A 20,440-nucleotide genomic window follows, 5' to 3' on the forward strand; every position below is an offset into this window, starting at 1 on the left:
GAGCATGGGAAAGGGAAAGCTACAAGACATGTTCTGGGATTTTGAAGTCAGCTTGGCTTTTTTTTTAAAGAAGTATAATCTACTTTTTGCTCCGTTTTTCAAAATTCTGAAAAACAAACATTCAGTAAAATAAATTAGGATTGTACTTGGTCGGGAACTGTAAGCTAAAACACACTTTTTACACTCCGCTGACTCAATCTTAAATTGTGTAACGTTGTATTTTACCCTATATTGAGGAAAGCTTTCTGTGTGCTGTGTAAATGTCAAGTGATTTCTATCTTAAGAGCTCTTAAATTAGTTTAGAATTAAATTATTTCAAGATTTTGAAGAAGCTTTGACCATACAGTAAAATCAAAGGAAATTCACTGGCCATTCTGTTGTGATTACTATTTTTTTCAGTATTTCCTGTTGCCTATTGAGTTGGAATTCAGCAAACCCAGCAATAGCAGATCTGATAGTGTTAAGATTCCATCATACCTGCAACTAAAGGAGGTGTTAAATTTAGCTCCAGTCACTGTAGATGATGAAGACCTTTGCAAACAAGTGATCAGAGAAGGTGAGAGCTGGTTTTCTTAAGTGCTTGACCTGATTTTCCTTTCATTTCAACACATTAACACAATCAAGGTCTTTTTTATTGAGTTCACTTATAAATTACTTCACAGCTTATCAGATGAGAATTTCTGTGGATGAACTAGGAACTGTGTTAGAAATGGTATTCAAATTTCTGGTATTAGAAATGTCTTCTTAAGGGGTAGTAACTATTGTCCAGAGTTCTGTTGTAATCTTGAACACAAATGTAATATGAGCCATGATTTGTGATATATAATCAACCATAGCTATAATCATTTGTTCTTCTGTTCTCTAATATGTTTTTAAGTTTACTTTCAGAGACATCGCTAAGATGATTATATACGAGACAGTCATATGATAAAAAATGCTGTTGTTGCATTGTAATTGCAAACACAAATTCAGATTTCTGGGGAAAGATGGTTAAATATTTCCAGTGATAACAGGATTATTCTCAATCACAGTAATAATTTCTTTGAAGGAATTTCAGAAAAATTACTAAATGCTTTTAGACTACTGATAAATATTACTTTAACAACAGTTATTGGCTAATGGAATGATTTGTGTAACAGTATTTTGTTTAGTTAAAAGAAAAAGGCATTGCCTGAGGGTTGGTTTGGTTTCTTTTTAAGTCAAAATAAATAATTTTTCGCTTTTTTGGTGAACAGGAAGCAGCTCAAAGAAGGAAGATTAATGCTCTGAAAAGATGGAGGATGTGTGCTGAATTTTGTGTCTGATAGGGCAGCAGTTTGAAGTAATCCAATCTCTTACTGGAGATAGAAACAAAACTTTTGAAAGTAGATATTTGACTAAGACAGTTTCATATGCATTCCCCACACCTAGTAAACTATATTTAGGCTACTTAGTTGTTCTGGAAATTATTGTAGTCATAAGCGCTTGGTATAATTCAGATAGTGACTATACAATATTGTGGGGGATTTTTTCTGTCACTTAGGGGACGAGACTGAGCACTGCTCTAATCAGCTACAGCATCTGGGGGGGTTACTAAGCATAACTAGTTTTTCATAACAATATATCATGGAGGTGCAATAAAAAGACTGAAAGCTCTGACAGGAAAAATTAATAAATGTTTCATTTATGGCACCTTTTAAAATCTGTTTTCAGATCTCAAAGCAGAAATTACCTACAAAATAGAATTTTTCAAGTACTGTGCCATTCCACTAGAGGTTTGCTCCAGTATTAGCACAAGTATGTTGGAATTCTGTGAGTCAGGTAGGAAGATCTGTATAAATCAAGGGGTGATATTTAAAGTAAATTCTTCAAGTAGTTTTTCTAATATTCTAATCATGGGAGAACATGTACCACCCACAATAGATATGAAGATTCACTTCATATTATTTTGTACCCACACCATAAGGAGGTAGAACTAAACTACCTGAAGGTAGAAAGAACTCCTTTCTAGAGGTTTATAGTCTAAACACAAGCAACTTTACAAATTCTTCATGTTGCTTTTGGCTGTAAGTTATGTCTATAACTTTTGCACTATTTTCAGTTCTTTTTTTATCTAGCAGCTTATCTACCAAGAGAGGGCAGGTGAAAGTTAAGGCAGACTGATTAAAATTGTGGAGTCAAAGAGCACAGTTGAAAGTTTGTTAAAGTCTTATATAAATGCTTTCAGAAGAGGGTGATGGAGACCAATTCAGGTAGAAGTGCTGTGTTTGTAAGTGCTAGAGATTCAAAACTCCTGTGCAGACATTCTGTTTTGCAAATGGTTCAGTAATTACACATAATTGAGAAGTTCAGCCAGAGCTGTTTTCTCCAGAAATAAACTCCAACTATTGAATATTTGCTAATGTGCATTGAATCCTTGGTCCTGCTGCCCCGGGATCAGGAAATACACTCTGTGTGTCCACCTTTAATAGCTTGAAAACCCAAGTTGCCATCAACCAGTGCTGAGCAGCTTTGGTGTCTCACTGCTCAGCCCAGTCACCCAACCTTAGTTAAAGTCCCTTCGGGTTCCAGGTGTAACCTTTCAAAATAGTGTACTGTCTTTGCCAGCCATACTGCATTCACAGCTAAATTTTGGCTAAGCAAGGAAGAAAAATGGCTGTGCTGGTGACATTTTTCACCTTTCATTTAATGCAGAAGGGCCTGTAGAATGAGTAACATTGACAGATTAATGTGATCTGAGTAGTCTCATCCTCATCTATATAGTATCTGTGGAAAGCTCTATCCGTTGTTGCATTGGATGGTAGCAGTATTATCCATCAGTGCTTGTTCACTTAATAGCTTTCCATCCAGAAGTTACTATAGAACTTGAGAAATATTGAGTTTTCTCAAGAACAAGACCTTACTTATTGTCTTAGTTTCAACAAGTTTTAAACTGAGCGGATAGTTGTCCCCTGTGGGCTAATAGTACTAACAGTATCATGCTTCAGATGCTGTATTGTAGTGGAGTTTTGATTGGAAAAATTGTATCATTTCAATGTGTCTGATATAAAAGTTTAATGCAAGTACACCAAGACTGTTTTTCATCTGGAGATTATTGTCTAGCATGATAAACTGTAATCTGTGTCTAGTCAGCGTTCTGACTCCTCTTTCCTTCTAAAACTTACAAGCAGGAGGGGCTTAAGTGGAGTAGATCTGACTCTTCCCCTGAATATAGTAATAATAAATTGACTAGGATCTTCTCTAGGATATTGTTCATTCTTTTGCAGTAGATGAGTAGTCAAGCCATCTTGAATTGTCTTTTAAAGAGAGTGGCTGCTTTAGTCTTTATTACCAGTTAATCTCTTAGCTCTGCTGTTGAGTCAGGCCCAATTGTATTGCTGGGACACAATCATCTTCCACATCTTTCTCTCTTTCTCTCTCTCTCTCTCTCTCTCTCTCTCTTTTTTTTTTTTTTTTTTTTTTTTTTTTTTTTTTTTTTTTTTTTTTTTTTTTTTTTTCCCCAGGATAGATTCAGGTCTGTAGGATAGAGACCTACAAATATGTGCAAGCACTGCTAGAACACTGTTTGATAGCCGAAGTTTCTGTGTTGGGTGTCAGGTTTCAGCTGAGATACCTGACAGTCTTCTCCTTCTAATTAATTTTGCTCTGTATGAGTTACCAGAAGTAAAATATATTTGCTTGAATTCAGAAAAGGTGCAGTCATAAGACTAAGCAGTCTTTCTCTAGTCATTGAGTTTGTTTAAAAAAGGCATTAAGAGACAAGCTATTTCTCTGAGTTCACAATGTTCTGAGAAGGGGAATGTTACCCTGAGTGTAGGCAGAGTTTAACTAATGTAGCAGATAAAAAATTCCAATCTCAAAGGCAAAAAATAACTAGACAAGAACAAATATGAATAGTATTGCTCAAAGAGAAAGAATAGTAGATATGGTAGGTATTTTTGCTGTCCAGAGATCAGCTTCTGTCCTGTTCAAAGTCCTAAAGTCGTTGCTCCTCAAAAAACTAGTTTGTGAGCTTAAGTTTGTTGAGCCTTTTTTGTTCTAAGTGGGAAAGAAGTTATACTGACTGGAAAGTACGTTGCTTTCTTTTGTACCCACTTCTATGTCTTACCTTCTTTTTCCTGCTTTTCTAGTATGTTTCTGTCCTCTGGCTTTCTATTACTGTCCCTTACCCTTCCTGCCTAACAATCAGCTTGTTAGGTCCTTCAAGGAGAAGCTGTAAGCAGCTGGGCAGGTGACTGGTTCATAGCCTGCTTTGTGCCAGTTGGCCAGGCAATGTGGGTATGATGATTCCATCTACTTACTGCCTAATGGAATGAATAGGGAATTTATTATAAGTGTTTTCCCTTGTAGAGGCACTGATTTACTCACGATTTTTCTGCCTTTGTTTTCACAGAACATGGAACAACTGTGTTTTTTGTGATTTCTACTTTCTGGTTAGTTGAATGCCAGAGAGATTAATACCAGGGCAATCATGTGAACCACCAAAATCAATGAACTCGCATATTTGTAATAAGACTTGAATAAAACCCAATAATCATTAACATGTCCACCTTTAATATTACTGGGGGAAGAATGTTTAAAGTGACTCATAGAGGACTTTTAACATGCGAGGTTTGTTTGTATACTGCTTTAAAAAAAAAATCCAAACAAACCTGGTGTTGTAATTGACTTCAGTGATCATTCCTAGAAATTTCAATGAGTACTAATTCTGCTTGAAAGAGTAATTTTTTTTCTTTAAAATCCTGACTGTTTTTGAAGTTCCTGAGGCTGTTCTTACAGCCACCACAATGCTGCCCGTAGTCTCTCTCCCACTTAATTAACTTAATTTATGGAGGAACTACCTAAGGCGGCCAACAGGCATGAATATGAAAGTCTTAGCCATGGTACCTGGTAATTTAATTATAAAAATAATCTTATATGTGAAGCATATGTACCCAGAACTACATCAAAAGAATGTGATTTACAATTTTTTCCCCAAATTGTCTGGAAATTGGATATGAAGTATTTGGGGTATATAGCTTACTGTATTGTCCCATGAAAATATTTTCTATTTTAATTCAGAACTTCACTAGTGTAAGATTTGTAAGCATGTGTATTTCATTCACAAGTAGCTTTGTGATTTTGATTTTTATTTTGTTTTGGCTGGGGCTTTATGCAATTTCCAGCTGAATATATTCCACATTTGAAAGATGAAATGGAAGTGCCTTTAACTCCTCCATGCAGACAACAAAGATCATGGGTTAATTTTCCGTGCAGAGGACTTCAAGAAGAACCTATTTCCCTCTCTGGTAACAGGTAATATGAAACCTTGATAATGGCACATTCTTTCATAAATACTCAAAATTATTGAAAAAATAACTTCAGTGGATTTATGAATTTGTACTTACATTCTTTGAGCTGCATATGTGTTGTGTTTTGTGTGATAGAGTGACAGAATGCACAATCCATATGTGTGGTTTTCTAGAGGAGCCTGATAAAGGAAAGGAAGTTGCTTCCACTGACCTCCTTCTCTGGGGAGATTTAATAGCCTGAAAAATCCCGTCTCCTTTTTGCAGTAGGCAACAGTAAATATTTAAAGTATTTAACAAGTATGTGTATGGGCATATGTGTATATTTATACCTATGGCAAGCACATATGTTGCGCAAGGATCACCTGCAAAATGTCCAGAAGAAATATAGTAAGAGAGTATAGTCTGTTTTGGGTATATCCTCCAACAATAGATTTCAGGCCTTTTCATGCTGACATAGGATTAGGATTGCTCCATCTTTTCCTTTTCATTTTAGTTGAGACTAGCATTTCTTGCCTTGCTATCTTTCTAACATAAACAGGAAGAATTTCAATATCTCTTTGGGGTGGGAGCCATGGTCTAAGACAGAATTCTCTTTCAGTGCTGCTTTATTTCATGACCCAGCCTTGATGGCTTCTCCTCTCACTCTTGCCTATTGTCCTATGTATGGATAGGAAAAAAAATTTAATGAACTAGTGAATGAATGAATGAACTGAAAATTTGAAGGCAAAGTATATCTTTAAAAGATAGTTTTATATAAATCAAAATTCAACAGATAATGCTGCTAAACTTCATACCTGAAAGTTTTTGCATTTTTTTTAATGTTCTTCATAGTATTTTGATTGCAGAGCCCACTAGGGAATTCTTAGAATCTTTGGTATGGCACTCAGAGAAGTATCGGGATACTGTGAGCTCTCTTTTGCTTGTTGGTAAGGATTTCTAATTGTTGATCAATTTTTAACTGATGTTTACAAGTTCCATGTACACGGAGATATATAGCAGAAAAGATAATGTGTTACTACAGAGCATGTATTGTGAGCCATTAAGTTTATCCAATTACTGTAACCCTGTGAAGTTTGGATAATGTGATTATTTTAGTACATGTAAAAGTTATGGTATGGCAACATAGAAGTCGGTATGCCATGTATCCTTCTGTGGAGGTAATTTGAATAAAGTAAGAGTTTTGGGTTTTTGTGACAGTGTTCACTACTATTATATACAATGTCTAATAGCTGAAATTTGGTAATCTGTTTAACTCCTTCCTGTGTGCTGTTTTCCCTTAAAAAATGTTCCAAAATACGTAGCAACCAATACTATAGTACTGTTAATGGGAAATAATATTGTAACTTCACAAGAGTAGTAGAGAAGCAGAATACACCAAAACAAGCTGCAGGCTATTCATGAAAGTGCCAGAATATGTATTACCACTATTCTTTCATTTCACTTTATTTGCCTACATTTCACAAGTCTCAGGATTGAGTTATGTATATTGACTTGTTTTGTTGTCCAAATCATTTCTACATTGATTTATAGTTGAAAATAATGTATGGTATGCTCATTACTGTTCCAAGTGATGTTTTTTCAGGTAAGGATAGTGATAAGACTTTGTAACCATGACAATAACCCATAGATAATTAACAAATTTGTAACTTTAGTAATGCAGCTACACATTATTAGTTCTGAAAAAAAATTGAAACCTTCACCCCTCTTACTCACTGAACTCAGAAAAGCACACTTGCGCTGATAATGTTAACCACTCTGCTCTTAAATATATTGTTGTACGTTACAAATGGAAGTATGAATAATAGATATAAGTAATAGGCCAGCAGTACTTGGGAGCTTTCATTTCCAAAAAGACATTCTGTTTTCTGTATTATTGATATTATATGTTAATTTCTGGTTCATTTGTAGAGCATGCAGCTGTTAACCTTGCATATCAGCATCATTCACTGACAGAATTGCAGAAAAAGCTGCAAGTTGAGGTCGAAGCACCAATGCTTGGCTCACGAGAGGAGGGCTGGTGGCTTCATAGGGGTATAAATCCAGCAGCTGTAGAAATTTTGGAGCAATTGAATATGGATGGAAGTAATGCAAACAGTTTGCTTCCTACAGAAGCAGAAACATTCACACAATTTACGTCGTATCAATTGGAAAGTAAGTATCTTCGTCTTTTAAAAACGTGATTAAAAGGCAAAGATAGGTACATTAACCCAGGGTGTTACATGTCTCCAAGAACAAAGGAATTTAATAGTTTCTCATTCTTTAGAACAAAATGTTTTACATGAAAATGAAGGAAGGGCACTACTGCAATTAAGGTGTACCTCACTAACTTAGAATAAATTGTAGGAACAGAAGTTTTGAACAAAGTCATATTTTCTATTACTGTGCAGATGAAGAATAGTCTCCACCGATTATTTTTTAATAAAATAGTTTCATATTTTATTCATATATTTAAGAATTTCTTAAGAAGTATTAGTTTTGCTTTGGAATATTTTAATAAAGCAGATATTCACGTGTATGTTTTTGCATTCTTTTACTCCAGTTGGAGTCCTTGCAGTCTGTCCATAGTTATACAACAAAATCTGAGTAACTTTTTGCATCTTTTGTTGAAGTTTGATTTTAAGTATGCAAAAATGTCCATGAGACGTCCAATTGTGCTTGTAGAACTCCAAGAACTGACAGTAACATGATGTATTGTGAAACACATAGACACTGCTCATGCAAGAACATTTGCAATTAACTGTCTTTTTCATTTCTTTAATTGTTTAGCTACTGTGTTTCAGATGCATGTGCAGCCACAATGCAAAAAAGTTGTAGCTCTAGTGAAGCATATCTTCAGAGGGAACTGTTTGCATTCTTCATTTTTCCCTCTAAAAAACAAAAGAAGTTTTTCTTCCTAATGAAATGTGTTGCATACTTCCTAGAAGTCTGATGGCAAGAAATCCCATGTAGAGAGTAAAAAACTTCAAACAATAGCATGGCCTTCTGTGTCTTAATATTGTGCATTTCTGCTTAGAACTAGTCAGTGCAAGTTTTCTGAAAAGGCATCCTAGTGATCTGAGAAGGCAGAAAGAAGTTTTTAAAAATGCCTTGTTTATAAATTGTTCAAAGTCCTTAATTCCAGTAAGGAGAGGGAAGAGGGAAGAGGGAAGAGGGAAGAGGGAAGAGGGAAGAGGGAAGAGGGAAGAGGGAAGAGGGAAGAGAGAAGAGAGAAGAGAGAAGAGAGAAGAGAGAAGAGAGAAGAGAGAAGAGAGAAGAGAGAAGAGAGAAGAGAGAAGAGAGAAGAGAGAAGAGAGAAGAGAGAAGAGAGAAGAGAGAAGAGAGAAGAGAGAAGAGAGAAGAGAGAAGAGAGAGAGAGAAGAGAAGAGAAGAGAAGAGAAGAGAAGAGAAGAGAAGAGAAGAGAAGAGAAGAGAAGAGAAGAGAAGAGAAGAGAAGAGAAGAGAAGAGAAGAGAAGAGAAGATCTGTGTCACTGCAAAGAAATTTATTTGTATTTTTCAGGATGGCTTGAAGAGAAGAGTTCTGTGACAAACCAAGAGCTGCTTTCTTCTGAAAGACATCAGTCAGAGAAAGTTGTTAATCCTGACTTGTCACTGCAGATTCAAAGGCAGTACTTTGTCATGAGTGCTGTGTCATCTGCCAAAATTCACAGTACAAATATATTTGTGGAAGAGCTTAGTGGAAGAAGCACAAGAAAGATTAAGACAGAAGAGGCAAATTGTTTCTTAAATCAAGAAAAGAAAACCTCCAAACCATCTGAATCAGACAGCTGTAAAGATGTGTCTTCTAAACTAGACAACTCATCCTGTAGTGGAAAGCCTGCATCACTTGCAGTTGCTTCTAAATGGGCCATTGATGATTCTGATCTGAACAACTTTATTATCATGAGATCTAAACATACAGTCAGCCAAAGAGAGGGAAAAAATTATGTAGATAGACCTGAGAAAGGTATGTGAACCAGTTTAATATGCCATTTTTCCAGATTAAATTCTCTATTTCACCAGTTACAATAGATGCTAGTTCATCCTAGTCAACTATTTGAAGTAATTTGGCAACATTTTTTGGTCTTAAATGTAGCTGAATTTTTAGCTAACTATCTTTTCTTTTGTTGTTTTCCTTAAGATATATTAGAGGATTTTTGTTGGTTGGTTTACTTGAGGTGCAGGGCAGGGGTGCTTTTTTGGGGGAACAGGATTTTTTCTGTTGGAAGTGGTATTTCACAAAATAAATATTTGCGTTTATTCCTATTCTGACAAAGTAACTCTAAATGGTACTTGCTTCAGGAGATTTCTTCCATCCGTATGTTCTGAATTGGATCTCCTGGCCACTTTGGAGAAGTAGTAATCCTCAAATTCACTGTTGTTATCAAATAGCAAGTATCAGTACTCTCACTTCTGTAGCCTAGAAAATGAACAAGAGGGTTAGGGTTAGAAACAAGTGACTATTTCTTGGTAAAATTCTTGTGTTTCTGGCACTGTCGGAGATGCATAAAGCTTTTCATGGCGTCAGAAAGCAATAATACGAATTTTAGGAGGGGCCGAGGTACCTGACGTTTTATGCTGCCATCTAGTGAACCCTGACCAGACCTGCATCGCCTATCAAGGAATGCAAATGTATTGAAAGACGGGCTGTCACATTCACGAACAGGCTTGGGGAGGTTTAAGAAGATTCAATGCAGATTAGGATATGTGTACAGGTAGACCCTAGTGTTGCAGATCAGTTGTGCCTGACATATAGAGAACCATAAAAATATGGGGCTCTGCGATAAGCTACATCGATAAAGGGATTATATAAGTTATTGCATCCTTTTGCGATAAAGAAAAGGTTTTATCAAGGGTTATTCTAACTCTAACTGAAAATTTAGAAAGGCCAGCAGGGCTTGTAGGCCTCTTCGTTGTTTGGGTTATTTTTTTTTAAAGATATCATTGTGTGTAATGTTTAGAAAATACACAGAAGGAAAGTAGAGGAAACAATTCAATGATCCTATTTTGAACCCCAAATATCTTTTTGAAATAAGGTAAGCTATCTAAGTTAACTAGAATAAAAATTCAGATTTTCTTTTCCTTCTGTCTCTGTATTATTAGTATGTTTTCTGAGGAAAGTGGCATTCTTAAGTAGAAAAATCAATAATATTTAGAAGAATATTCTTATTCAGTAAGAACCCCTCTCACAGAAAGATAATCAGAAATTAAGAGATAGATGGAGCTTTCTGGCCAGAAGTTGTAGTTCATGCATCAGTATGTATCAGGAAGAAGGGAAGGCCACTTAGAAATATTAACAAGTTGCAAAAGGCAGCTAGAAGACAGGAGAAAAAATATTTTCAATAGGCAATTATTTTTCTTTTTTTTTTTTTTTTCCATTTGCAACTTCTGTGTTCTTTCCACATGGCTTAAAGTATCCAACCTTTTCTACTCACACTTCCTGATGTATTTTTTCATAGTTTGAGCTCCTTATGGTCAGCAGCACCTTTTCTGTAATGCATGTTTTTTCTCCATGTAAAGGCATATGAGGGGTATGGAGCTATATTATAGAGCAGTAGGACCAGCTCCTTAACTTTCCCAGCCTGTATTTCTGCCCTTAGGAAGAGAAATCTTATAATGCCTGACTTTTTGGGCTGTGAAGGCAGGCAGAACCTAATCTGTTTTTGTGTCTTGTGGATTTTTGTAGTGTATGAGCCCATGAAAACAATAAAGAATTCATGAGGAGGAAATGTATGTGTCACAGAAGCAACTTAATTTGAAAGTATTTTTGCATGTTGAGTTATTAATGAACAGCTTTCTTATTCATTGAGCTGGTTTTGTGGTATTTGTAGCTAAATATTCACTTGTGGTTTCATTATTTAGTAGTACAGCCTGAAGAGCAGCATATGCGTGTTCACAAAGAGGATGATTCTTTTTGTGAGACTGTAAAAACAGAGGAAAAAAACCAAAAGAATGAAGACAGTATCACTGTCAGCGTTCAACCATCAGGTATACACTATTTTTGGAATTGGTTTACCCTCTCCCAGGTAACAAGTGACAGGACCAGAGGAAATGGTATCAAGCTGCACCAGATGAGGTTTAGATTGGATACTGGGAAAAGCTTCTTCATTGTAAGGGTGGTCAGGCCTTGGAACTGGCTTCCCAAGGAAATGGTGGACTCACCATCCCTGAAAGTGTTAAAAAAACCTGAGCATGTGGCACCTGGGGACATGGTTTAGTGGTGAACATGGTAGTGCCAGGTTAACAGTTGAACTCAATGATCTTGGTTGTTCTGTGATTCTGTGTTCTTTCACAACAGAATTTTATTTTAAATAGTGTTGCTCAGACAAATACAGAAATTATTAGACTTAGCCTCCTCTCTTCAGGCCTGAAAGTATTGCAAGTAGACAGATATTTATTTTGGCACAGAGGTGAGGGCAGGCTATGGAGCTCCATCCTAAGACTAAAGCTGATTGCTTGCAAAGTGAAAAGAGTAACTTGGACTTTGAGTTATGTCTGATAAAAATTACCAGGTATGAAATCTCTTAATTCCAATCAGTACCTTCCATTTATTATTCTGCACATTTTTGTCTGAGTAAATGAGAAATGAAGATGGAAGAGATCAGTAGTCATTTTGATAGGAAAAGTCTTAAACACAGTAGAAATCAACTGTGGGTTTATCTCATACATGTCTGGGCCTTACCCCTTGAACTCCAGCTGTTGTACCAGGCATTGTATCAAAGAACATAACTGACAACACTTTTCTCATGCTGTAGAAATGGTAGAGGAGAACCTTGAAAATATTTATCCAAGCTATTGTATAGCCTCAAATTAAAAATACCCAACCCTAGGAAGTTGTAGACCTAGCACAGATTAGTTTGACTTTCCATGGAATTGCATTAATCCCAGCCATATGCTTAATAGGATTTTCTTTCACTGAACCAGTGAAAGAGTAGAGTAGTCTTTTCATCTGTTCCCATCTGAGATGGGAATCATAGCTTTAAGTTAATTTTTAAATTTTTTTTTCTAATAAATTTTGAAGCAAAATTCCTTTGATGAAATTGGGGAGAAAAATTACAGCATTTATGCTGTCAAAACAAAAATTAGCATTTTGAAAATGACTGTGATGTAGAAGCAGGCTGTAGAACAATGGAATAGTAGAACTGTCCTATATGTGAGTCACAGGAGTAGAAAGTCCTAACTTCTCATCATGGAATTTAATTATGTTATGAAATGCATGGAACAATGTGGTTACCTGCTGAGGATCAGATGGTTGCTACCATTCATGAGGCTCTGTGGCAAGTAACTTTTTTCCAATAATGTTGCGGCTTTCGTGAACAAGATAAAGTTGTTAATGTTTTGCTAGTCCTTTTGAATATTCACATCCAGTAGTGGTATGTGAAACCAAACTTCATTATTATGCTTTGTTCATTGTCCAGAAAGCCAGTGCCAGGCATACTGCCTCTTGGAAGAAGCAGCCATTCCTGTACTAAAAGATTTGACACATCTGGGTGTACTTGCTTCTGTTACTTGGAGCTTTGACAGTATTAAACTTGATCATACAAGGTTTTTCTTAAAACAGCAAGAGAAAGTGATATGTGATAATTTTAAACAAGGTATGTCTCTTAAAAAACATCTGTTCTTTTCTTTAAAACTAATACAGATTTAATTAGTGACACAAGGTTCAAGATGTTTTGTAAATTAATGGTAAATCTTTTAACAGTTTATCTTATAGAGTTACAACAGCTGATTTCCTCTTTTATTTCAAAAATGTCTCCTCGTTGTTCAACATTAAATTTATTAACCTCAGTATTGCAATACGGAAGTATTCTAATTGGATTTCAATTTAAAAGATTTTATATATGCTTCAGGAATGTTGTTTCTATAGCAAACAATGTTTAAATTCTTTCTCATGCTAGGTTTAAAAATTAAAAGTTGTTTGTGTAGTTTTGTTGTTTCTTTTCTTTTAGTAGCTGTATTTTGTCACACCTGCATGATGCCAAATACTATGCCCATGTTAGAAATGAGGAGAAAAAAAATCCATAGTAATTTGGTTTCTTTCTGACTTCTTTTCTCTTTTGTGGCATGTGAAAGCCCTATAAAACCAGAAAAATTAGAAGGAAAGTCATCAAAGTTAGTGACCCCTTACAAAGATTTTTGACTGTAAAGACAGAGTTGGGAAAACTTCATAACAAAATAGAGACTGGTGTGAGGCACATTTAGAAAATTACTTGGTATTTTGTGTTATTTTTTGAGTTGTACAGCTCATATTTGAGGACTAGTTGTAAGGGTAGCATAGTAGGCTGTCTACTACCTGCCAAGTTTCTATATTATGTCACAAATTATGCAATAAACTCTTGTCTCAATTTCATTACTTTTTGTGCGGAATTTTTCTCAAAGAAAACATTCATGACCATGAAACCACAAATGAGAAGGAAGGCAAACAAAAAGAAACTGTAGTTGGCCCTGCAGAATGGCAGCTTGTGATCTATAGAATTACCATATTAAAATTGTCAGCTGCAGTATTCTCTCAAGGTGAAAGGGCTTACAAAAAAGCTAACACCTTCTTCACAGACACGAGGGACAAACATGGTATCTATATCTGTGTCAGTGACTCACAGAAAGGAAAACATTAGTGAGAACAATATACAGAAAATTACTACTGATTTTCTGAATCAAAGGAAAAAAATATGTAAGAGTCTGCAGTTCAATTCAAGATTAATTTAAGAAAACTTGCATCCTCTCAAATGCAGTTTAAGTGTTACAGAAATTGCATTTTTCCCCAACTAAAGCAGCAAAAGGAAGTAAGATCTTTCCTGCTGGAAGGTCCACAGAAACAAGAGAGAAAATACCCAAATCATTACTAAGGACTATTCCTCTATCTCTATAGGAGATACAAAAATCACCCTGGTAACATACTTCTTTTATTTCCTTCCTGGTTTTAAATAGTTTCACAATATCCAGTCTCATTCCACTTCACTCCAGAGTGTGCCAATGTATTTGCTCCTTAATCCCTGAGTGAATATAGAAATCATTTACTGTGATGGTAGTGATCTATTAGCAGATTACTATTCCCCTGCTGGTCTTTTTATGAATCAAATATCACCAAGTTCTCCATCCAGTCTTTCATCATAAAATGGTTTCTTACTGTGTTACTTTGTTTCTAAATGACTTGTATTCCTCATTGAGTTTTGTGGTGATGGGTGTAAAAAGCTGAACATAGTCCTTCGCTAACAGAGCTGAACATTAACTTTCTATCTTTTGATGCAGAATAGTTGCAAGATCTTTGCCTTTCATGTAGTTTCCAGCTAAGTCCTTCTGTATGCTGTGTCCTTCAGCTGATTTTTCCTTCCCAAGTACTTTGCTTGTCTTTTTGAATTAAAAGTTATGCTAATCCCAATACACAGAACTAGCTACTATTTTCCTCCTAGAATGCACCTTCAGCTGTAGTAATTTATTCTTCAATTATCTTCCTCAACCTTTTTAGGATCTTGAATTATGTGTTTTATTTTTAAGCATACTTACTCTGTAGTTGAGTTTTCAAATATTTCTGGTTTATGATAATGAACTGCACCATTACCTGTACGCAATTCCCAAAAATACCTTCTGTCTTCAGACTAGAAATTCCTTCCTGTTCAATCAAGTCCTATAATATACATTCAAAATGGATGCACAATATAGAATAGGAAGGTCATAACTTTGTTTGATATGTATGGGGCTAAGAAGAAGCAAATGTCATTCAAATTTACCTTCTTGAAGATGAAGATTCTCATCACGAGATGTTAATTAGGTGCAGGGAATTGCCACACTAAAATCAGTAACTCAATGTGGTTTTAATGATATGCCCAAGGGAGCTGTTACCTCCTCCTCCAGCAAGCACCATCAATCTGTACACACTTTTCAAAAACAGTGGCCTGTGTACCTCTTGCTCTGGGTCAGATGACCTGGGAAATGGTATACTATATCATAAGCCATTTGGAAAGACCAAAGGTTAATGTTTGGAGGATATCTATGTTTAAGTGTGTTTAATGAAAATGCTTAGATACCAGGATCTTTTAAGCTGACTATATACATAGATATAGATAAAGATATAGATGATATAGATGTATATATTGTGAGTTGTGAAATTTTGTGTAGACCACACCTCTGTCTTCTATTTGTAAAGGTAAAACAGATGAGAAGGAGATCATGCTGTTCAGACACGCTGCTCTGTTACACCTGCTGGTAACAGTTCGAGATCTGCTACTAACATGTGGCTTGGATACAGCTCTAGGTTTGTTTTCTGTACTGAATAATGATACCCAGAAACCCAAAGCTTTGTGTGCATTCTGCAGACTGTCTCTCATGTTTGAGCCTCTGACTCTGCTATCAGGGTTCATGCTCAGTTCATGACTAATAGACCACTGTTTATGTTATTCCATGGATTTGTTAAGAACTTCCACATAAATGATTTGTCTTGTATCTCAGAATTGGAATCTCTGTGTGGAAACTGAGGAACATGCAAAAATGTCAAGCCCTTTTCTATTTACCATCTATCTTTTCACAATTTCCACATAAAATATTGCTACTCTCTGTGGAAGTGAACTACTTATGTCTGAGAGCATTTAAGCAAAATCTTAAATATTATCTAATGTGTCATGAGGAGAGAGGTTTGAACTTACAACAGTAAACTTGTATAGAAGGGGGTTTTTTGAGCTTTTCTGGTCTTGTTCAAATTTGGAATATGACAATCCATTGTAACCCGATTTAATGCCTGAAATGATAATGCTGAGCTTGTCAAATTCCCATAGTCATGTGGTTTGAATTTTCAGATACATACCTCTATCAGAATAGATCTATAAGAAGTTGAAGACAGTGTTTTTGAGTGCCCTAGGAAAGTCAGATTCCCTCTGTCTTTATAGGAGATAAAGTTGCTTCAGAGCATCTACCTTGAGTCTGAACTATGCCTTGATGAATGATGTTTCCTTAAAATTGATGTAAAATGTAAAACATTTTCCATAAACTGAACTGTAGGGAAAAAAAGATTGTATTTCTTTAAATATTTCTAGCAATTAAAGAGTAGGAAGAAGAATACAGAATGAATATATAAGTAGAATCCAAAGTAGAATTCTTTTCTATCATTACATTAAACAATGTAGAAGGATGGGAGGAAGAAAAATGAGCAGTTCTTCCTCCACTGTTTATTGTAGCAGAAGCACTCCTCTTCCTCCACTGTTTATTGTAGCAGAAGCACTCCTAGATGATATTTCAGAATTACAAAAGCACCTGTGTTTCTAAACCTGCTCAACAGCTCACACAGGAAATTGTACAAGTAAAAAAGATCTGAAAAAAATTTACAAAATTGAGCGAGGTACTAAGTAGGACTTGTAGTCTTCACTAGTTGTGTTGTGCTGTGTGATTCATCGTGTAATTGTATTGGATGTACTTTTTCTTAACGCATTTTCAAATAACCCTAGCATTTTTCACCCTTTATACATAGAAGGCATCATCCAGAGTTGATAATAGTTGTGGTAAACACATAAGACAAACAAGCTTTTAGAATTATAGAAATACTGTTGTTACTTAGTATAAACAATACAGATTAGTTAAATATAGGAGTGTTGCTGATAGCATCTGCAGTTTTAAGATGCAATCTTGTGTGATTCTATCTGGAGTTACATAGCAGGTACTACATAAAGTACAGCAGTTTTATAAACACCATTTATGTACCAAATTAGTGGTCATATTCTCCTTCCTTACTGGGGAGCCATTAAATTTCATCTGTTTTTGTATAAGATACCTTCACAAAGATTTTAAATTGATGTGCAGATTGAACACAATGCTTGACAATTATCTTTTGTAATTTCTTTTGTTGCTTTATGAACAGGTTATTTGTCCAAGGCAAAGGATATCTATAAAAATATTTTAGAATCCTGTTTGAATAACATCTGGAGGCAGTTGAAGATTGTACAGTACAGCAGCCAAAAAAAGCATGAAACACATCCCAAAATAACAGCACTTCAGTGCGAAATGTTAAATTGGATGAAAAGTTGTGGAGAGAAACACAGTGTTAAGGTTAAGAAACCTCTCTTAACAAACAACATTGTTTCAGATTACATGAATAATTGCAAAACTATGTTTTAACAAGGGTTTGTTTATGAAAAAAAAAAAACTCCTAATAATTACCTCATGGTATCTATTAAATAAGGCTAACATAAATTTTAAGAACTCTGTCACAGCAGTACAAGTTTTTGTTTGATCAAATCTCCCCTTGTTGCAGGCATGGAATAACATGCAAAAGAATTTTAGTATTGCCAGGGCTTTATCTTGTTGCAGGTGGTTTTGTTTTCCTGATAAGTATTTTGTACCACATCAGTTACTGAAAATAATAATATAACCTTTTATTTGAAAGCCTCACTCATCTGACACAGAGAATCATATCACAGGACATGACTCTCTGCTTATATGGCATGACTTGGAGCACACATATGCCGAGGAGTGTGCAGATGGTGTAATCCACAGATAACCTTTGCTTAAACAGTATAGCTGGCCAACCTCCTGGCATTTGAATGATACAGGAAGCAAATGTCTGTGAGTGATAGGCATGGAAGGGGGCGTTTTGGAGGATATTCAAATTGTCCAAAGATTCTGTTATCTGATATGTGAATATCCTGGGTGATACGACACAGTGCAAAACACCACTTTCTTTTGCAGAATATTTATTATTTCTTTGCAGAATACTGATCACATTAGGAAACAGAATTAAATGCATAGTGTTTGAAGTGTTCTAACTATTTGGAACAGAATTTATGATCCTAAACACAGCCAAAAAGATCTTTAAGTTTATTTTAGCTTCTTTTCATACTTCACTTCCTGGGGATTTATTTTTCTTGTGTTTAAGAGTTGCGCTGGGAGCTCTGAATATCTTTTGATTAAATTTTGCTGAGAAGAACAATATATTGCTGGCTGAATTGTTGTCTGTCCTTCAACAGATACACTAAGATGATTTTGCATCCTTTTCATCTTCTTAAGAGCAACACATTTTGCTCTGTGATACTAGGATTATGTTGTAGTAGGAGGCATATGAGAACTTGATGTCATCTTAATATCAGCTCAGTGACAATTTGGCTTTTCTTCTGAACTCCACTAGCCATGATTTTTTAAAAAATTGGCTGTAACTACTGAGTATTGACTTGCTTGCTTGCTTTAGTCAAGCAGAGATATGCATACAATATTATGCTATATATTATTTTTTCATAATTATTAATTGTTTACTGTTTCCTAACATTCAGAGACAGGTTTTAATGAGCCAGACTAGGTAGAAGGAGTATTCCAGTTTAATAAGATGTTGTATTCAATAAACTATTTAATGTTCCATCATATCACATCAGTATCAGTTAATATGATGTGAAATATGATAGTCTCATTATCCTTTTATTAGCCTAAGTTGTTATTGATGCAGGGTTGCAATGGGACATTTCCTTTGTAAGGAAGAAGTAACTGCTGGTTTAGAAAAAAAGTATTTTTACTCTTTGTTTCATTATCTTTTGTACTTGTGATTAGGTAATTAATGACTAAAAATTTCATCTAGCTCACATGAACATATAATGAGTCTGCTGTTGAACTCTCTGTGAAAAAGCAGGTCTGTTTTTAAATGCAGTCATCCAAACTGCTCATACAGATGCCAGTAGATTGTTGAGCGGCACTTCTGTGTACCTACTTATGGAAATTGAAATCTGCTTTATTATTGTCTGTCTGACCAGAAGTTCTTTTCTGACAGGTTCTAACACACTTCTATTATTTACACATACAATTATCTTATGTCTGTAAATTTTAAGAATGAAACAATGCTAAATGTCTTCTTAAAAATTTTATCTTGTGTACACTATGAAAAGTGTCTGTACAATGGCATAAAAGTTCAGAGAGCATCCTGTCAGAAGGCATGGTATATGTATGCAGGTACTTTTTCTTCTTTATATACGTAGTGTATCACATGTTTAGTTTGTATCAGTTGAAATTATGGACAATGTAAACACCTCTTGTGGGGATTCTTTTTAATATTGTGTCAGTTTGGTAGATTCTAATCTTTTTCAACATATTTGTCTTAAACAATATTTAATGAGTCTCAGATCTCTGGCAGAAACACCTTTGTGACTCCATATACAGATTGGAAAATCTTTCTATTTAGTTCAGCAGTATAACCAGTCGCTCCCTCCAGGACATAAGTACTTTGCAGGCTGAATTCTAGATATCTTCAGCTTAAGTTTTGTCTCCACAAGGATAATGTGACGGATCTGTCTAGTAAAATAGTAATAATGTGGTATAATAATCTTTAGATATTGCGTTTAAGTAGGAATCTTTTTGAGTACCAGAGCAGGCAATTCCAGGCAAGTCAAAAGCCAAGCAAGCAAGGCAGAAGCCTCACCTGCCTGAGCGCAGGTCTTCTAGAATTTAGGTGGAAAAGAAATGTATATGGACTTTGGGAGTCACTTATGAACAGGTGACATGAAGGGACTTTAGAGAGGCTGTTCCCTCCTGTAGGGAGAAGATTTATGGGGCCAAAGCTCAACTGTAGTTCAAGCTGGCCAACATTGTGAAGGATGACAAAAAGGGCTTATTTAAATAAGTCAAGCGCAAAATAGGAATCAGAGACAACACTGGTGTATTGCTCGACAAGGTTGGTCACCTCAAAAATAGGGATATAGACAAAGCAGAGACATTCAGTGCCTTCTTTTGCATGTCTTCAACCCCCAGAGCCCAGTGTTAAAAGATTGTGACTGGGGATTATGTTAGACTTCCAGCCAATCCTGAACTTGAGACTTGCTGCTCCATCTGGATGTGCATAGATGTATAGAGCCCAGTGGGATTCATCCCAGGGTACTGAAGAGCTCAAAAATATCATTGTGGGAAGTCTTTCCATTATTTTTCAACTGTCTTGGGAGTCTGGAGAGATCCCAGCTGATTGGAAGGTGTTAAATGTTGTTACAATTTTCAAGAAGGGAAAGAAGGAAGCCTCTGATAATTACAGACATGTCTGTGCCTGTTAAAATTATAGAAAACTTTATTCTGCGTGTTAGTGAAAAATGCTTGAGAGACAATGCAGTCATTGGCCGCAACCAACACAGGTTCACAAGTGAAAAGTGCTACTTAACCAACCTAGTTTCCTTTCTTTTCCCGCTTATGACACGGTGACCCATCTAGTTGACTAAGGGAAGCCAGTGAGTGTGGTTTTTAA

General features: G+C 35.6%; 1 protein-coding gene across 1 annotated transcript in view; it reads left to right on the forward strand.

Annotated features, from left to right (window-relative positions):
* SHOC1 (shortage in chiasmata 1) overlaps positions 1-20,440 on the forward strand; it is a 52,394-nt gene that overhangs the window by 16,135 nt on the left and 15,819 nt on the right. The window contains exons 8-17 of the mRNA XM_066181435.1: positions 400-556; positions 1,693-1,800; positions 5,145-5,274; positions 6,102-6,196; positions 7,179-7,421; positions 8,768-9,214; positions 11,110-11,235; positions 12,666-12,842; positions 15,392-15,499; positions 17,093-17,280. Coding sequence (XP_066037532.1) covers positions 400-556; positions 1,693-1,800; positions 5,145-5,274; positions 6,102-6,196; positions 7,179-7,421; positions 8,768-9,214; positions 11,110-11,235; positions 12,666-12,842; positions 15,392-15,499; positions 17,093-17,280 — 1,779 coding nt within the window. The remainder of the gene's footprint in view (positions 1-399; positions 557-1,692; positions 1,801-5,144; positions 5,275-6,101; positions 6,197-7,178; positions 7,422-8,767; positions 9,215-11,109; positions 11,236-12,665; positions 12,843-15,391; positions 15,500-17,092; positions 17,281-20,440) is intronic.

This window comes from Chamaea fasciata, unplaced genomic scaffold (assembly GCF_029207755.1).
Source record: "Chamaea fasciata isolate MVZ Bird 193981 ecotype frontalis unplaced genomic scaffold, bChaFas1.0.hap1 SCAF_4, whole genome shotgun sequence".
NCBI lineage: Eukaryota > Metazoa > Chordata > Aves > Passeriformes > Sylviidae > Chamaea > Chamaea fasciata.